This window comes from Archocentrus centrarchus, chromosome 6, assembly GCF_007364275.1.
Source record: "Archocentrus centrarchus isolate MPI-CPG fArcCen1 chromosome 6, fArcCen1, whole genome shotgun sequence".
In the NCBI taxonomy this organism is placed as follows: Eukaryota; Metazoa; Chordata; class Actinopteri; order Cichliformes; family Cichlidae; genus Archocentrus; species Archocentrus centrarchus.
In genome coordinates, this window is record NC_044351.1 from 4,104,553 (window position 1) to 4,120,344 (window position 15,792).

The 15,792-nt window shown below is 38.9% G+C and overlaps 1 protein-coding gene across 3 annotated transcripts; it reads right to left on the reverse strand.

Annotated features, from left to right (window-relative positions):
- Positions 1 to 2,621: 2,621 nt before the first annotated feature.
- Positions 2,622 to 10,649, reverse strand: LOC115781106 (uncharacterized). 3 transcript variants are annotated; one of them, XM_030730521.1, is made up of 6 exons: positions 10,585 to 10,649; positions 9,701 to 9,734; positions 4,135 to 5,155; positions 3,902 to 4,057; positions 3,733 to 3,822; positions 2,622 to 3,125 (listed from the first exon to the last, which is right to left on the reverse strand). In XM_030730521.1, the coding sequence occupies exons 3-6, from the start codon at positions 5,143 to 5,145 to the stop codon at positions 2,814 to 2,816; spliced, it is 1,569 nt and encodes a 522-aa protein (XP_030586381.1). In that variant the 5' UTR covers positions 5,146 to 5,155; positions 9,701 to 9,734; positions 10,585 to 10,649; the 3' UTR covers positions 2,622 to 2,813. The 3 variants fall into 3 exon arrangements, with proteins under 3 accessions (XP_030586381.1, XP_030586382.1, XP_030586383.1); XM_030730522.1 differs by lacking the exons at positions 9,701 to 9,734; positions 10,585 to 10,649 and adding an exon at positions 5,795 to 5,863; XM_030730523.1 differs by lacking the exons at positions 9,701 to 9,734; positions 10,585 to 10,649 and having other exon boundaries at positions 4,144 to 5,210.
- Positions 10,650 to 15,792: the final 5,143 nt, after the last annotated feature.

Consider the following 15,792-nt stretch of genomic DNA (forward strand, 5'->3'; position numbering starts at 1 on the left):
ACTATTAAAGCTCCGCATGGGTCAAGACTACTTCAAAATAGTACTAGTGGTACTCATTAAAATGCAGATCATTCTGCATAAGACGATATAATAAATGTATTGAAGTAACAAACTTTTTCAGGAAATATATTTACATTTTGCAGTAACTTTCATCCATGGATATTATTCATGTAAACAAAACCATTAGTCACATGAAAAAATGTAATTTTAAGGTGCGATTTAGCGCACCTTAAAATTAAAAAAACTTACACACACACACGCGCGCACACACACACACACACACACACACACACACACACACACACACACACACACACACACAATGACAACTGTAACAAGGGAAACTTTAAAAAAGAAAAAGGAAAATAATCTATTCCGTTATTTTTATTTTTTTTGTCACTCATCTGTACAACACTTTCTTCTGTAGGCACTGTATCAAAGAGGGTCAAATGCTTCTTTGTGTACATAAAAAAAAGCCCTCCAGCCCAAATAAAATAAACAACTTTAAAAAGTAGAATAAAAGTAGTGGCATGCAGCACCAAAGCACTGACTTGTGGAGAAGCTGACTCTAACAGTCCTCTGTGCAGCCTGCACCACCCTCTGCAGAGCTTTCTTCTCTGCCGCAGAGCAGCTTCTGTGCCACACAGTGATGCAGGAGCAAAGGACGCTCTGCACCACACATCTGTAGAATGAGGAGAGGACTGAGCTCCCAAGTCCAGCAGGCCTCAGCCTCCTGAGGAAGTAGAGGCGCAGGTGTGCTTTCCTGACCAGACTGGAAGTGTTGTTGCTCCAAGTGAGGTCGTTACTTAGGTGTACACCCAAGCACCTGTACCTGGAGACAACTTTCACTGCAGATCCTCCAATTTGCAGGGGGAGGGGGTATCTGACCCTTCTGAAGTCCACAATCATCTCCTTTGTTTTTGTCACGTTGATGCAGAAATTGTTCTCCGTGCACCAACCCTCCAGGTGTTCCACCTCCTGCCTGCAGCAGGACTTATCATGGTTAGTGATGCATGCAACCACTGCTGTGTTATACGCAAACTTCACAAACGTCCCTCCACGGCAGACGAATGCCTGCGACTTCTCCTCCAGCTTTGGCGTACTACATATGTGGCCAGTCTGTAGCCACATACTTAAAACGCAATTCATTCAGAAGGGAGATATCCTTCTGTACTCAAATACTGTGGGTGAACAGGGTGGCTTCCACAAAATGGTGCCTGCTCCTAGATATTTTAATGGATTTAAGTTCATGAGAATGCATCAATATGTTGGAAGACAAGTTGCACACTAATCTATGTATAATTTAGGACAATATAATTTTGTTCTATTAAATGACTTTTTTTTTTAATTACTGACTGTACCTTTAAAGACTTTGTAGTACTCTAACTTCCTACTAGAGCACTTCGTTTTCAGACTGCAGGCTTTCTTGTGGTATTTAAGGGTATTTAAGAGTAGAATGGGAGGCAGAGCCTTCAGCTTTCAGGCCCCTCTTCTGTGGAACCAGCTCCCAGCTTGGATGCAGGAGACAGACACCCTCTCTATTTTTAAGATTAGGCTTAAAACTTTCCTTTTTGATAAAGCTTATAGTTAGGGCTGGATCAGGTAACCCTGAATCATCACTTTGCTGTTTTAAGCTCCTCTCATCTGTTATGATTCCCAGGTGTTTATGTACCACTGCTGCCTGTCAGTAAATTTTGTCTTCTCTCCCTTCTCTCTGTGTTCTCCTCTGCTTCTCTATGCTCTCCTCTTTGTTTTGTCATGCCCAACCAGTCACAGCAGGTGGCTGTCCTCTCTGAGCCTGGTTAGTTAGTGTGTTTTTTCCACATACACTGAAAAAAAAAAAGTCTGTTGGATTTATATAATTGAAACATGTACATCGGTTGCACGTAATTAGATTATGTTTTCATTTTATACCTTCATTATATAATCCCAGCATAATATATACATGTTAAATGACTGTGAATATTTCATGTTGTAAACTTTTAATCATTTCATGTTGAAATATCCTAATCCAAGTGTGTTTATATCATGCATTTCTGTCACATTTTATGTATATGAATCTTTTATACTTGTAACATAAATTTACTTCATGTTGAATATATTATGTAGTTTTTTATCTAGACATTACAATTAATTTAAATGTTTCACTTACAATGTAGTTATGTGGTAACAACCTAAAATGTATCACAATATAGATTTGGTGTTAATCTATCAAATCCATCTTACATAGCCTAAACCTTTTGAAAGTAGTACACTGTAGCAAGAATAAAACAAATACAGCTGATAACATTTTCCAATAATCCAAACATTTTAATACAAAATAGTCAACATTCAGATGAGTCTACATCCTAACAGTTTACAGCAGGGTTTTCAGACAAACCAAGGATCACTGACATAAAGTAGAAAAACAAAGTGCATGCCACATAACCTCTCTGTTCAGATACCGATACAAAAGTGGGTCTGACAAAAATAAATAAATAAAAATTTCAAATGGACTTCCACAAATGATTGACCCGCAAATCAATGTTATGTCTATCTTTTATAAAGGGCCAACTTTCTGGGGTGTTATATGGAACACCATACCCCTTACTGCACAATTTCTTACAAACGTTTTCAGTTGGTAAAATGTGAAAATTATATAGAGTGCAGCTAAACACATCTTAAACAATGAAAATCCTTCTTTCTACAGAACGCCTTTTTTTTTTTAAGTAACTAAGCATATTTAAAAGTTTGTTTACAACAACATGAGAACAATGAAAAGCAACTTAAATGGACAAGTCCTCAAATAAGCTGGTCATGCTCACTGGCCAGCATTACTCATTGAGTCTATTCTTCAGGACCTGGACTTTCTTTGAAAGTGTGCCACCATCTAGCTCCATGATCAGTTTCTGGATCACTTCAAAGGTATACCTGAGTTGATGAGGATAATCCATATTTAGAGGATACAGGAGGCCAAACAGTAGTGCAACAGCCAGAGGAACATTGTCTAAATCCTGGATAACAATTTGGCCTTCCAGGATAATTCCTACATCGTCTGGAGTAGGCTGCGCCTCCTGTTGTTTCACCGTGAAGATCCCCACAGTAGTTTCCTCAACTGATTCTTCAAAGGCTGTATCACTTACTCCCTGACAAAAAAAAAGATTTAAATAAATTTAAAGCTTCCAGACCATGAGCTAAATGCAAAATTCACTCATTCACATAAACATTACTAGCTTAAAAGGCAATATTTAACATTTTCAGATTTAGTTGGCATTGATAAAAATTACTTTATCCAATAATTAGTCAAATTTTAAGAAAAGCTAAAAGTATGTAAACTACTTAAAATTGATCTAGATGATAAATCACAAAAACTCGTGCCAGCAGAAACTGAATTTGAATTGCTCAGATTAAATCTGCATGTGCATAATTTGAAATTGAATGCACTGGTTTGAAACTGAATTTAACGATTTAATGGACTACTTTCACTTTCAGTTCAATAATTCAACTTCAGTTACAAAATTCAGATTTTTGTGCCACACATCCGGGTTCTTGAGAAAGCCAGAGTTATCAAACACATATTGACAGATTTACGTTTTCACATTAGATAAACTTCCTTTCGGCAATATATGCAGTCTATAGGAAGCAGTAATCAGTGTTGCCAGATATGATAATTATCATATGTATAATAAATAATTAAAAATGTCATGCAACTATTAGAAATGTAAAAAATTCTAGCAGTTTCATAATACTCACTACATGCTGTCGTATCAGATGTTCGGGGTCTTCATTGAGGTACACACAAAGGCCCTTCAGAACACTTTCACGCCCATGGTCGACATCTTCCTAGAGGATGTGTGGACAGATTTGAAATTACTACATTTCCTAATCAAAAAATGAATGAATCTTTTTTTTTTCATCTTACTTCAGTCATTTGGTCCATTATACTTTTTAGGCGTTTGCCTATTAGTCCACCTCTTTTTTTATAGAGAGCAATAAGTTTGGAAGACAGAATGTCTAGCTGCGAGAGGAACCGGGACTGCAGTGGCAGAGTGGTGATTCTCTTGAATTCAGCGTTTATCTGAAAAAATAGACAACAAATATTTTTTTTGGCTGAACCAACTTCAATTCAGTACATTTCATCACCATTTTACAAACCTCACACACTTTAAAGAGCGCAGGCCACCGTTCCTGGAAATCTTGTACCATGGGTGTTTCCCGAACTACCTCTAATCTTCTGTATGAGAACGTCTTGTCCATTTTTCGATGCACTGTTTCTTTGCCGTTCCTCTTTTTTACTTCCATTTTAAGTTCCACTCGAAGTGTTTCTAAAGTTTCCTCAGTCTCTCCTGTGGGATAGGGGGGGCAATAGTTCACTTCAGAGCGCCTTGGCTTTTTAATGGCAAAAGCAGGGCCTTTGCCTTGTGGCTTGTGGCTCAAAGCATTGACAGTTACTTCGTGACAACCAAGTTTTCGTAACTGAGTTCGGTAAATTGAAAGCTTGTTTTTTAAGCGATGTTTCCAACCAGCATACCCACTTACTGAGCCTCGCTCTGACAGACAGGGATGCTTTAGTATGAGCGCCTCACCCACACTGTTGAACTGGTTGTCGGTTATATAAAGTCCATAATGAACAATTTCTTGCACAAGTCCATCGAGAATGTTTGACAAAAGTTTGTTATCTGGAGTCAGAAGTGTCCCATTTTCTTTATATTCTGCATTGGCTCGGTCAAGTTTTAATTCAGAGTCAAAGGAAAACTGAGGAACACAAAACTTGTCTGGCCACAATGACCTTGAAGTGGATGGCTCAGACTGAGACTCAGTTGAAGAAAGAATGTCTGTATCAGGACAGCTCACACCAGAAAAACTTGAAGTTGACGGTGAACGACAACCAGCAGATGAAACAGGTGACTGTAAAATGGTTGGATCTGACAGATTTACCACCTTAATAGTGCCTCTGTTTTGTATTTCAGATACTGAGGTCAGATTCATGAAGTCATCATTAAAGAGTGGATCCATAAACTGTAGGTTGAAGGTGTAGGTCAGTCCACACTGGCGCTGTACTTCTTCCATAAGCTCACTCACAGATTGAGGAAGTCCACATGGTAGTGTTAGCCTCTGGCAGGTGTTGTCCACCAATATGACTTTCAGTATGCAGGGTGAAGCCATTATTCTCAGTCTGAAAAAGCACAAACCATAAAACAAAGTGTTAAATACAATCTTAAAAAAAGGGAGGGGAGAAAAAAAAAATATATATATATATTTCAGGATTTTTATATAAATTTTTTTTTAGTGTTTAGAGATTTTCAAAAGATCTGATCTGCTGATAAATTCACATTATTCTCAAAAACATATCTGGAGAGAAAAATATGCCAAGAACCAATCCTGTCATGTCCTGGGCCGTTGGCCCAGCGTTTTGTGTTAATAGTTTATTTCCTGAGTTTGTCCTCCCTGTATGTTTGTCATGTTCCCAGTGTTGTGACTTGTCTGCGTGTTCCTTGGTTTATCACTTCCTGTTTTATTTTGCCTATGTGATTTCCTTGTGCTTTGTGTTTAGCTTTGCTTCCCCTGTGTAATTAGTTTCATTTGCCTCACCTGTTGTTCCCTGCTGTTTCCTCTTGCCCTGATTACCCATTGTGTATTTAAGCCCTCAGTTTTCATTTGTTCTCTGTCGCGTCGTTGACGTTGTGTGTCCGTGTGTTCCTGTGTTCCTGTGTTCCCGTGTTCCCTGCGCCTGCCCTTCGTCTCCCTGTGCCTCCCTTCCAAGGTTTTTGTATTTTTGTGTTTCCCCGGTGGAATAAACGCCCTTTTAAGTTACCTCTGGAGTCCTGCGTTTTTGCCCTTCCTTGCCCGTTTCCTCCCCGGCCATGACAAATCCAATTCATGTCACTGCTGTGTGCCTGCAGTGAACAGAGTTGTGCAGATTTTATAGTATTTGATTAAAGTTTTCAATGGTGCTAAGTGCAAGGAGTTAACAATGCCTTGACTTAAGCCTTGATGTAGTAATTATCATAACATACCTACATGTTAAATACAATGTAACAAACCATTTAACAATAATATGCCTTTTCAAGGTCACCATTCGTCTTGCTCCAACAATATAATCTGCCAGTGGATAGATGTCTCCCAGATCAGTTAAATGCACAAGCTTTGTCTCTCTGGTTGGTGATGGGGTTATTTCAAAGGCTCTGTAATGGTCAGTGTACCATCCGCATAGCATTCTCACAATAAGGAGCAATTCATTTTTAATGACACACATGTGCACAATCTCAGCAAAGTCTGGCATGCCGCTAGTTGACCCCTGAACAACTATCATGCCTGTGCTGTACTGTATGCCATTCACAGATGCATTCTTAGTCAGACTGACTTCAGTTATATCGGGATATTTTGATGTTAAAGCCAAAGCAATATTTGGATTCAAAAGATCCACTGGAAATGAGGACACACTAGGTACATCAAGAGAGGTTTTACCATAGGAGGGCGAGTTAAGGTGAAATGCTATCATGAATTGGTGCCTAGAGTCAGCGGAATGTTTTTAAAACAACTACCGTATTTTCCGGAGTATAAGTCGCACTTTTTTTCATAGTTTGGCTGGGGGTGCGACCTATACTCCGGAGCGACGTATATGTGACATTTATAACACATGAACCAAAATACTCCAGCCACTTGACATCTCCGTGAACTGCAGCTTTAAGGCAGTCTTGCGTAACCTGTGGGCGCAGTGGATGATGGATGGAGAGCACAGCTTAACGGCAACTGGGAGAATGCGCCACCCAACTTTCCTGGAAGTCATTGGATGGATCAAGAAAACATGGGCTTCAGTGACAACCAAACCATCCTGTTGGGATTCAGAAAGGCTGGAATAACTGGAACTGCAGCTGACGACGAGTCTGACTAACGCGACACAGAAGAGGAAGCGGCGCTTCGTCTACGGAGTGTACAGAATTGTTTAGAAGTGACACCGAGGATAAAGAATTCAATGGATTGATGGTTTGGTTAACTTGTTAGTATGTTCTTTATGCTATGGTTATCTGAATAACTTAATGTTACGTTAACATACTGTAGCGATTCTCTTAGTTAGAGAGCGTGTTGATGTTGTGGGATTTCGGACTGTTCGGGAGGTTCGTGAAGGCAGCATGGAGAGAGAGAAAAAGACCGAGAGCTTGCCTGTGTGTGTGTTGCTGTTCCGCTGTTGTAGTTGTGGTTGGCGTGGCTGTGGCCTACATGCAGCCGTTTTTCTGTTAATAAAGACGACCTTTGTTGTGAATATCGCCGACTTTGGAAGTGTGTTTACAACGTTACAATACCGAACACGTGTTCGTTGTGCGTCATGTAGCTGAATGTGCTACGTTAGCATAACGTAGGTGTAACCGTGTTCGTCCTGTTCTTTAATCCATTATTATTTTAAATTGCCGTTCAAGATGGAATTTCTGCTCTGGGTCTCGGATTCTATCAACCCCCCCCCCCCCAAAAAAAAGTGCGACTTATAGTCCAGTGCGACCTATATATATTTTTTTCTTCTTTATTATGCATTTTTGGCTGGTGCGACCTATACTCCGGAGCGACGTATAGTCCGAAAAATACGGTAGTATGTTTCACAACTTTTTTAAAGTAACTATGTTTAGCTTCAAAGCTAAGTGTCCAGAGTGTAACCAAAGGACCAAAACACTTTATTAAATAAGGGTAGTGTTCAAGAAAGTGGTGCTTTGGTAAAAGTCTGGCAGCTGGAAACAAGTCTTTGTATCTTTGCCTGTGTTCAGTTATCTTGCTTTCAAGATATGAAATGGATTCATCAGTATGTGTTGGGGCAACAAGAAGTTCAATAATCTCTTTTAAATCCAGTAACACCAACCATGAAGGTTCATTTTCAGGTACTAAATGTCCAATCAAAAAAGGGAGAAACCTCAACAAACTCCAATTTTCGTGGGCGTTTCCCCCCACAGTTTTGCGAGCAGACAAATTTTGTGGCACAATATGAGGTTTATTTGTCTTATCTGACCACTTGTATGGAAAGGCCAATATTGCTTTATTTAGATTATCAATAGTAAAAAACTTTTTTGAAATTAATGCTGACAAGCAGTAAGCCAACTCCACTGGCACAACACCCTCTAATGCATCATGAGCTACATCAGGAGGAAAACCGGTCAGAACGTGGAAATGTGTGAGGTGTTTGGTAAAAATGCACTCTCTTTTAACTCCGAAACAATGATTATTTGTTTCCAGAGCTATTTTTATATGTTCATTGTGCAGTTCTTTAGTCCGCAGATTAAAAGCACCACAAGCAACTGTGTCAGATTCAACATCACATCTCTTAGCTGTACAAAATCGACAAAAGAACTCACCTGAAAAACTTTCAACAAAGCCTGCGATAGTGTGCGCACCTAAGTTATCAGAAACAATACACTGAACTGTACCTTTAAAAGATGTGCCCAACAAAGGGACAAACACACCATAAGTCTCCAAGGTTTTAAGATCTTGCAGGAGTGGCTGTAACACTTGCTCAAAACCATAGACTTTTGCGTCAACACTTTTGAAAAGGACAGCAAGATAAATGGAGGACAAAGCTGAATGAGATCCTGGTGGCAGGTTACCCGAAACCCAATAAACACCACAGAGTTTTTGCTTTTTTCTAGAAGTGCCTAAAGGGTTGCAAATCTCAAATTCATCCACATACAGGCGAATAGAAATCCTGATTTCATCTGCATTCAATAACCCGTTTTCAATTAAATATTTGCCATCCTCTGGAGATTTAAATTCATAGGAGTCAACAATAAACTCACGCTTCCCTCTATGATTTGAAATAACCTTATCTAGAATAGCTTGGCAATTTAAAATTTGTTGTAATAATTTTAATATTGGAACATACTGAAAGGTTGCTTTTTATTATCAAGAAGGTAAGTGACTGGTTCAACAACACAAAATTTTTCTCTGTAGTATTTTAACCTTCTATGCACAGTGCTAAGAGATCCCCCTTTTTCAATGGCTCTGCAAACTGGATTGGATGCACAAAGAGCTGATATAATATCCTTAACTAAATCATCTGTAAATTGGACCTTATGACGCTCAAGTATATCTCTTACAACACCAGTGGGAACTGAGGCAGAGTTGAGTAAATAATTAAGTTCCTGTAAAAACTCATCAACTGCAATACCTGGCACTTGTACCAAAAACTCCAGCTGTAATAAAGCTGTGGCTAGTTGCTGCTCAGTGTGGTCTTTAGGTAGCCTTTTTCCCTCTTGTGTGTCAAACGTGTCCACTTCCACACACTGAGCACCTTCTACACATTGATCCTCCTCCTGGAAATCAGATATTTCTGGAAATGAAGGTGTAGCTAAACGAGTGCTTTTTACAACACCTGGAATAAAATCCTCAAGTGTGTGTGGGGTGTCATGGCGACTTTTGTGAGACTTAAAAGTACCATAAATGCATGTTTGGAAACTACAACCATTAAACATACATTTTACATTTTCGTGTTTTTTTAAATGTGTGTTGATGTGACTAAAATATTCTATTTCGTTTGCCAAATTCTTACAATCACAAAGTTGACAGGTAAAAGTTGAGTGATTTTTTTGTGTTACATTTCTGTGTAGTCTACTTTGGTGGCAAATTAATGCATTCCATGTTTTAAATGTGCATGGACAAGAAAAGTATGTACATGGAAATCTAGCAGTGCGCCCAAAGTGAGGATGTTTAACTTTGTAGTGTCTTAGAAGTTCAGACCTACTTGATACTTCTACCCGGCACCCCTTACACTGCCACTGTGGAGAGAGAGAAAAACAATGAAGAATCATTAAAGGCTTGTTGTTGTTACAAATTAACATTGTTCTCAAAAAGAGGCTAAACTAAAGTTTAATCTAAGGTGGTGTTTACCTTTCTTCTTTAATAAACAGAACAAAACTAGTTAAAATGTGCGTTAATGATAGCTAATTGAGTCACAAACCAGTATAAATCCATTTGTTTTCCTATTCATTAAAGAAAATTATTGTGTTTGACTTTTTTAAAACCAGCTACTCATACGTACCATACACTTTGAAACAGGCAAGCTTGCCATTCATTGCATTATTCTAGCAGAGCACCTGGAAGAAAAAAAATATTTGCACTTATTTATTCTATAGGAAATTAAAAGAGGGCGCAATCTACCATGTGTTAATCGTTCATCTTCATGCGACAAGAGCACACCGTGATGGGCCAGAGCGAGCACGTGTGGGTGCAACCTCCACGGTGGGAAAAAAGTCCCAGTATGGCATATTTAAAGTGCTGGTATAGTAATGGTGATTACCAACCAACTTAAAGCACTGCTTAAATTCAGATACAACTGATTTACACACACACAAGGTGGGTCAAAGCAGGGCGGAATGATAAAAGTGAATTAGGCATTCTTGAAATTAATTGTGAGGCGCCATGTAACGCTAATATAGAGTCTAGCCATAGCCTAGCTTACATGCTAACGCTAACGAATAAACGTGTGGTGGGGTGCACCACACCACACGTTTATTCGTTAGCGTGTGGTGTGGTGGGGTGCACCTTTCGCTGTAAACACAGCATCGACTTTAATAGTCTACATACTATAAACTATAAAATTAAAACAATGAAAAAAACAAGACTCACCTTGCCTCCTTAAAGTTCCAGGCAGCACTGATAAAATCGGGCCTTCTTCTTCTGCAGTATAATTGCTTTTGCCGGGCAAAGGATTGGGAGGGGTAATTTAGTATCAAAAAAGTAGGAGAAGCTTTTCCATACATTGCAACAATTTCATGTAATGTGGTCATGATTGAAACATGTCCATCTAACAACAAGACTATTTACAAGGATGTTTCATGTTTGAATCATGTTTAAGGAAACAGCACAATAAAAACATAATACTTTAACATAAATTTGTTTTACAAAATGAACAACCCCCCTTTTCCCATTTTTTCAGTGTACATTTGTCTGCTTCTCTTCTTCAGGATACATAAATAATGCTTCCTTAATGGTTTGTTATTGTCTGAACCTCTTTTGACTATTTTTGTTGCTTTTACTATTACTGTACTATTTTTTTCATGTTCACTACACCAAAGGTAAAAAAATGAACAAAATAAAATGAATAGCATGTAGAACGATATGAATTACAGAGGAATCTTTTTATAATTATGTAATTATAATTGGGGATCCAGATTATGAAAGTTAGAAGTAAAAATTTTCACGAACAAAGAACAATAGGAGCTGGATGATCGTGGAGCAGCCAAACTTTGAATGGCTTGGAGCTGTTGTGTCATCAAAACAGCACAATTCATCTGTGGAGCTGCCTTCCCATCACTACAGGACACTTATAATACCCGGGTAATAAAGAGGGCACACAACATCATCAAGGACCGTACCCACCCACAGCACACACTGTTCACACTCCTGCCGTCTGGCAGACGTTACAGGAGTGTAAAAGCAAGAACAACCAGACTAAAAAACAGTTTCTATCCACAGGCCATCAGGCTACTGAACCACTGACTGATTACCAAACTGTGATTACCTGCCTTTCTTTCATCTGTATATATCTGTATATATTGCACTTGCTTTATTATTTATTTATTTTTATTTTCTACTTTTACTTTCCTAATATACTAGTTCTTAAATTTTATTTTAACTTAGTTGCTTATTTCAATTGTTTGTAAAGCAGTCGCAAGTAAGAATTTCATTGCTCAGCATAACCACAGTGTTTTGCGGTGTACATGACAATAAACTTCTTGAATCTGTTGGAGAAGTTTATCAAGAATAAAAGTGAGAACAGCAGCCAATTCTGTTTAGCTAGAGAACAGCAGATATCATTACAGTATATGATCAAGGCCAGAATAACAACTTGGGTGTTGAGAAAGAGAAAATGTTGAAATCTGAAAATACTGTGGAAGTGAAACACCTGGTTGTGAATGCTCTCAAGCTGTGACACAGGCATATTTTATAATATAAGATAGTCTACTTTAAATTATCACAAAGGCAACTAATAGAATAGTGTTGAATTCCACTGCCAAATCCCTGAAATAGCATCCAGGAAAGAGCAGCATAAGACCACATGCTGGGAAATCTGCCCTGAAAATACCGACCAGAAGTGATCTGTTAATTGAAATGGGAGCAGAAGCGATGAGGTGACACAATGACACCTTTATGATCTGATTTCCTGTCTGTCGCTCAGTCATGGCTCTTAACGAGACCACAGAGGGACTGGGTGAAGAGGAGAGATCCTCGGTGACTGACATTGTTGTGCAGTTAATTATGTCTTCATTTTGGGTGAATTAAGGCTCAATTAGTGAAGTGACAAAGTGTTCACTGTCAAGCTGGGGGCTGCCATTACCACTTTATTAAATACCAAGGCCTGTACAGTCTCCTGTAGTGTCAGCCAACTGTCCTGAAATAAACTTTGTCTTTGTGAAGCTGTTTGGTCACACTTTGGTCAGAGGTGTTGATACGACTCTGCTCTTGGTGGAACTTTTTGTATGAGGCTTTTTGTATGAGGCTTACATCTTACCTCCAATGACATTTTGATGACCACTAGAAAAAGTGACTTTTCTTATAGACTGGGCATGCTGATTGAAAATTCTTCCATTTTAAGGGTGAATAAGAAAGTAATGCATGTTTGAATTATTGTTTTGGGGGAAAAAAGTTTAAGTTTATTTGGACAAAACTGAAAGAGGTTCTTTGTGGCTTCAAATCAAACAGGAACTTTCAGAAACACAGTGATTTCTGCATAGCTCTATCATTTAAAAAAACTGACCAGATTCTGCACACTGTGTCTGACTTCCTGCAATCCTCCTCTGGTCTGTGCTGCTTCCTGGCAATATACTCCAAGAACTCCAACAGCCATGTGTTAGCCAGAATGCAGATTATTGAGTTATTAAAAATAGTGGAAAATACTATAAATGCACCAATCAACCACCCAGGGACTGGAATGGCCCAATTTCAAGCATTTTGGTCCTGACCAGTGACTGGCCAGTCAGTCTCACATTTTTTGTATTACAGTTTGGTCCCTTTCATGCATGTGTAACACAGGACATGAAGATGTGCTGAACAGGGACATTTTAAATAAGGCATCGCCTTGGGTTCCCTGGAGCCCTTGCTCCTCGACTGAGGGGGCTCCGTCTGAGACCACCCTCTCCCGTCTGCTGGGGTGGGTGTGCGGTTGTCTTTGGACTGAGTAGCCATGGGTCTTCCTGGCTCTTCGTGGGCTGCTGGTGGCCTGGGTTTCCGGGGGCTTTCCATACCTGCCTCTAGCTTCTGATGGGTGGAGCTGCAGCGTTTTGCCCTCATTGGTAAGTACGTTCCATGACACAGACACAAACATGACACAGACACAAACACCCACTCAATCACAACTCAACAAAATTGTTGGTGTGCGTAACATGCTTTGTTAGTTTTGTTTTCCACACACAAATTTATTTTTGCAAGTATTGATAGTATTTTTTTATGTTAAAGTGATGAACTATCTGATTAATAGACTTGTGCTCTTTCGAAAAAAATAAATAAATAAATAAATAAATAAATAAATAAGGCAAAGGGACTAAAGCCAAAGCTAGCCAGAGCCCAGGGGCAGCAGCCGTGGCATGAGCAAAGGATCAAAACAAGGAAAATATTGGAGGTGAGTGAAAAAGAGAAAAGGGTGTGTGTGTCTTGTATTCTGGTGAAGTTATAAACATGTACCTGACTTTTATTTTCTTAAATAAATCTGTTGCACCTGCTTGTGTTTGGTAAGGTAAAATATGTCAGGTATAGTTCTGAGAAAGAAAACTGTGATCAGCCAAAACTGGTATCAGCAGACCACACTTAGAAAAAAAGCTCAGAAACAGGAATCAGCCAAGAAAGCTGAAATTGGTGCATGCCAAGAAAATTTAGCAGTGGACATCATCAGTTAGTCACTGACAGCTTTTACAAAGCAAAGGGCTGCGTTTGTTCTGTTGTTGTTCAAAATGACTGACAAACCAGTAACAGCAGGATTCTCAAAAATAGTTTGATCATTACAATCCAGACTGCATATAAATATCCATCGATAGAGATAGATTTTTTTCTGATAGACTGATTTTTTTGTCTCCCAGACTGTAACACACCATTTATAACATTACTAAATAATCATAAAATCAGAGATATTCAGGCTACTTATTAATGAATCATTAATTATTTATTTATAACTTGTTCTTACTAACCTGTGTACGGTCTTGTAAAAATTTCTTCTCTAATATACAATATTGAGAGGCTAATTTCAGCAAGAGGGCAGCTAGTAAATGTAATGGAGGTCAAGAAAATGAGAGAAATTAAGGCTGAGAAGTTGTGTGACGGATGAAAACACAGAGGCATGTGTTAAGTTTTATGCCAGTCACTTAGAATGGGTTAGAGAAAGATAGGAAGAAGGCCCACTTTCATGGACTGTGTACATTCATTTGGAATGAATGGCATAAGTGGAAGAATAAGAATAAAAATGCACATGTGGGTGTGTGCTGGCTAGCACTCTCAGACATAGCGCAGCTGTTCATTAGAAACGTGTGAGCTGACGAAACAACACAAATGATAATAACAGCCATCTCTGGCTCATTAAAGACAGAAAAGAACAGCCAGGCAAATATACCTGTCTACCTGTTTGTGATCATGAAGCTGTTGTTAATTATAAAAGACAATAAAAACACGATAAACAAGCAGAAGAATACAAGCAGCTACAACATGTCAGTCAGAATCACTGACCCACGTGTCAGATTCTTCCTCTGCAGCCAGTCTGACTCTCTGCAGAAGACTGATACACACACCCAGCAAATCGAGAACAGCTGTTCATTAGAAAGGTGTTAACTAAAATAATAATCAACACAAAAAACAACAACTACATAAGCAGCTCTCTCATTAACAGAATCCACTGCTGCCTGTTATTGTCTCTAATATTCAAACGCCTGCATCGAAGAAAAAAAAAATCTGGCTTCTTAATTTAAAGGGTTATGTATGCTAGGGATGAGGTGAGACGGAGACAGATGATCACTGTGGCGACCCCTAGAGGGACCAGCTGAAACACGAAGAAGAAGACATGGATATATGAATATGGAGCTGGATGTGATGTTTAACCACCCATTGTTCAAAGTTCTTGGGATGGCAATGTCAGTTAATCAGTCCTCCATTTCTACAGCTATTTTTTTTTCTGTGTGTGTGTGTGTGTGTGTGTGTGTGTGTGTGTGTGTGTGTGTGTGTGTGTGTGTGTGTGTGTGTGTGTGTGTAAGCAAAGGAAAGCAGTGAATCTGAGTTACAGTTGTGGTCAAAAGTTTGCATACACTCATTATCTGGTAATTTGGGGCTTTTAATTATTTCTATGAGCTGCTATTTTTCCAGGGTCAAGTGATTGTACAGTATAGGGCTGTGCAATTATTTGAATTTTGATTTAGATTTTGGCTACAAATGATCACAAACTCAGTGTAACTGACAAAAAAAATGGTTATTATTAAAATTATTTTGTCAAAGATTTCATCACAGTATACTCTGCAAGTTTACTCTTAGCCCTGATTTATACTGCAGCATTGAGTCTTTGAGGGACTAAAATGTAACCACATAAGTGGCCAGTGACATTGCCACCACTTAGGCTTGTTCAAGTGCATTTTGTGTTAATCACTGTTAATTATTGTAATTATTGTACCCTGACCTGCACCTCCTGAGAAATGTAAGTACGTGTTAGGGCGACGCAGCCCGCAAAGATTGTGATTGGCCTGTTCAGCACCATCAGTTCCTCCCGTGTATTTCCAGTTACTTTTATCGCGTACTTTTTTTTAAATTTATCAGTGAGAGAATAACAGTCATTGAACAATAATCATAGCCCCGGTGCAACTT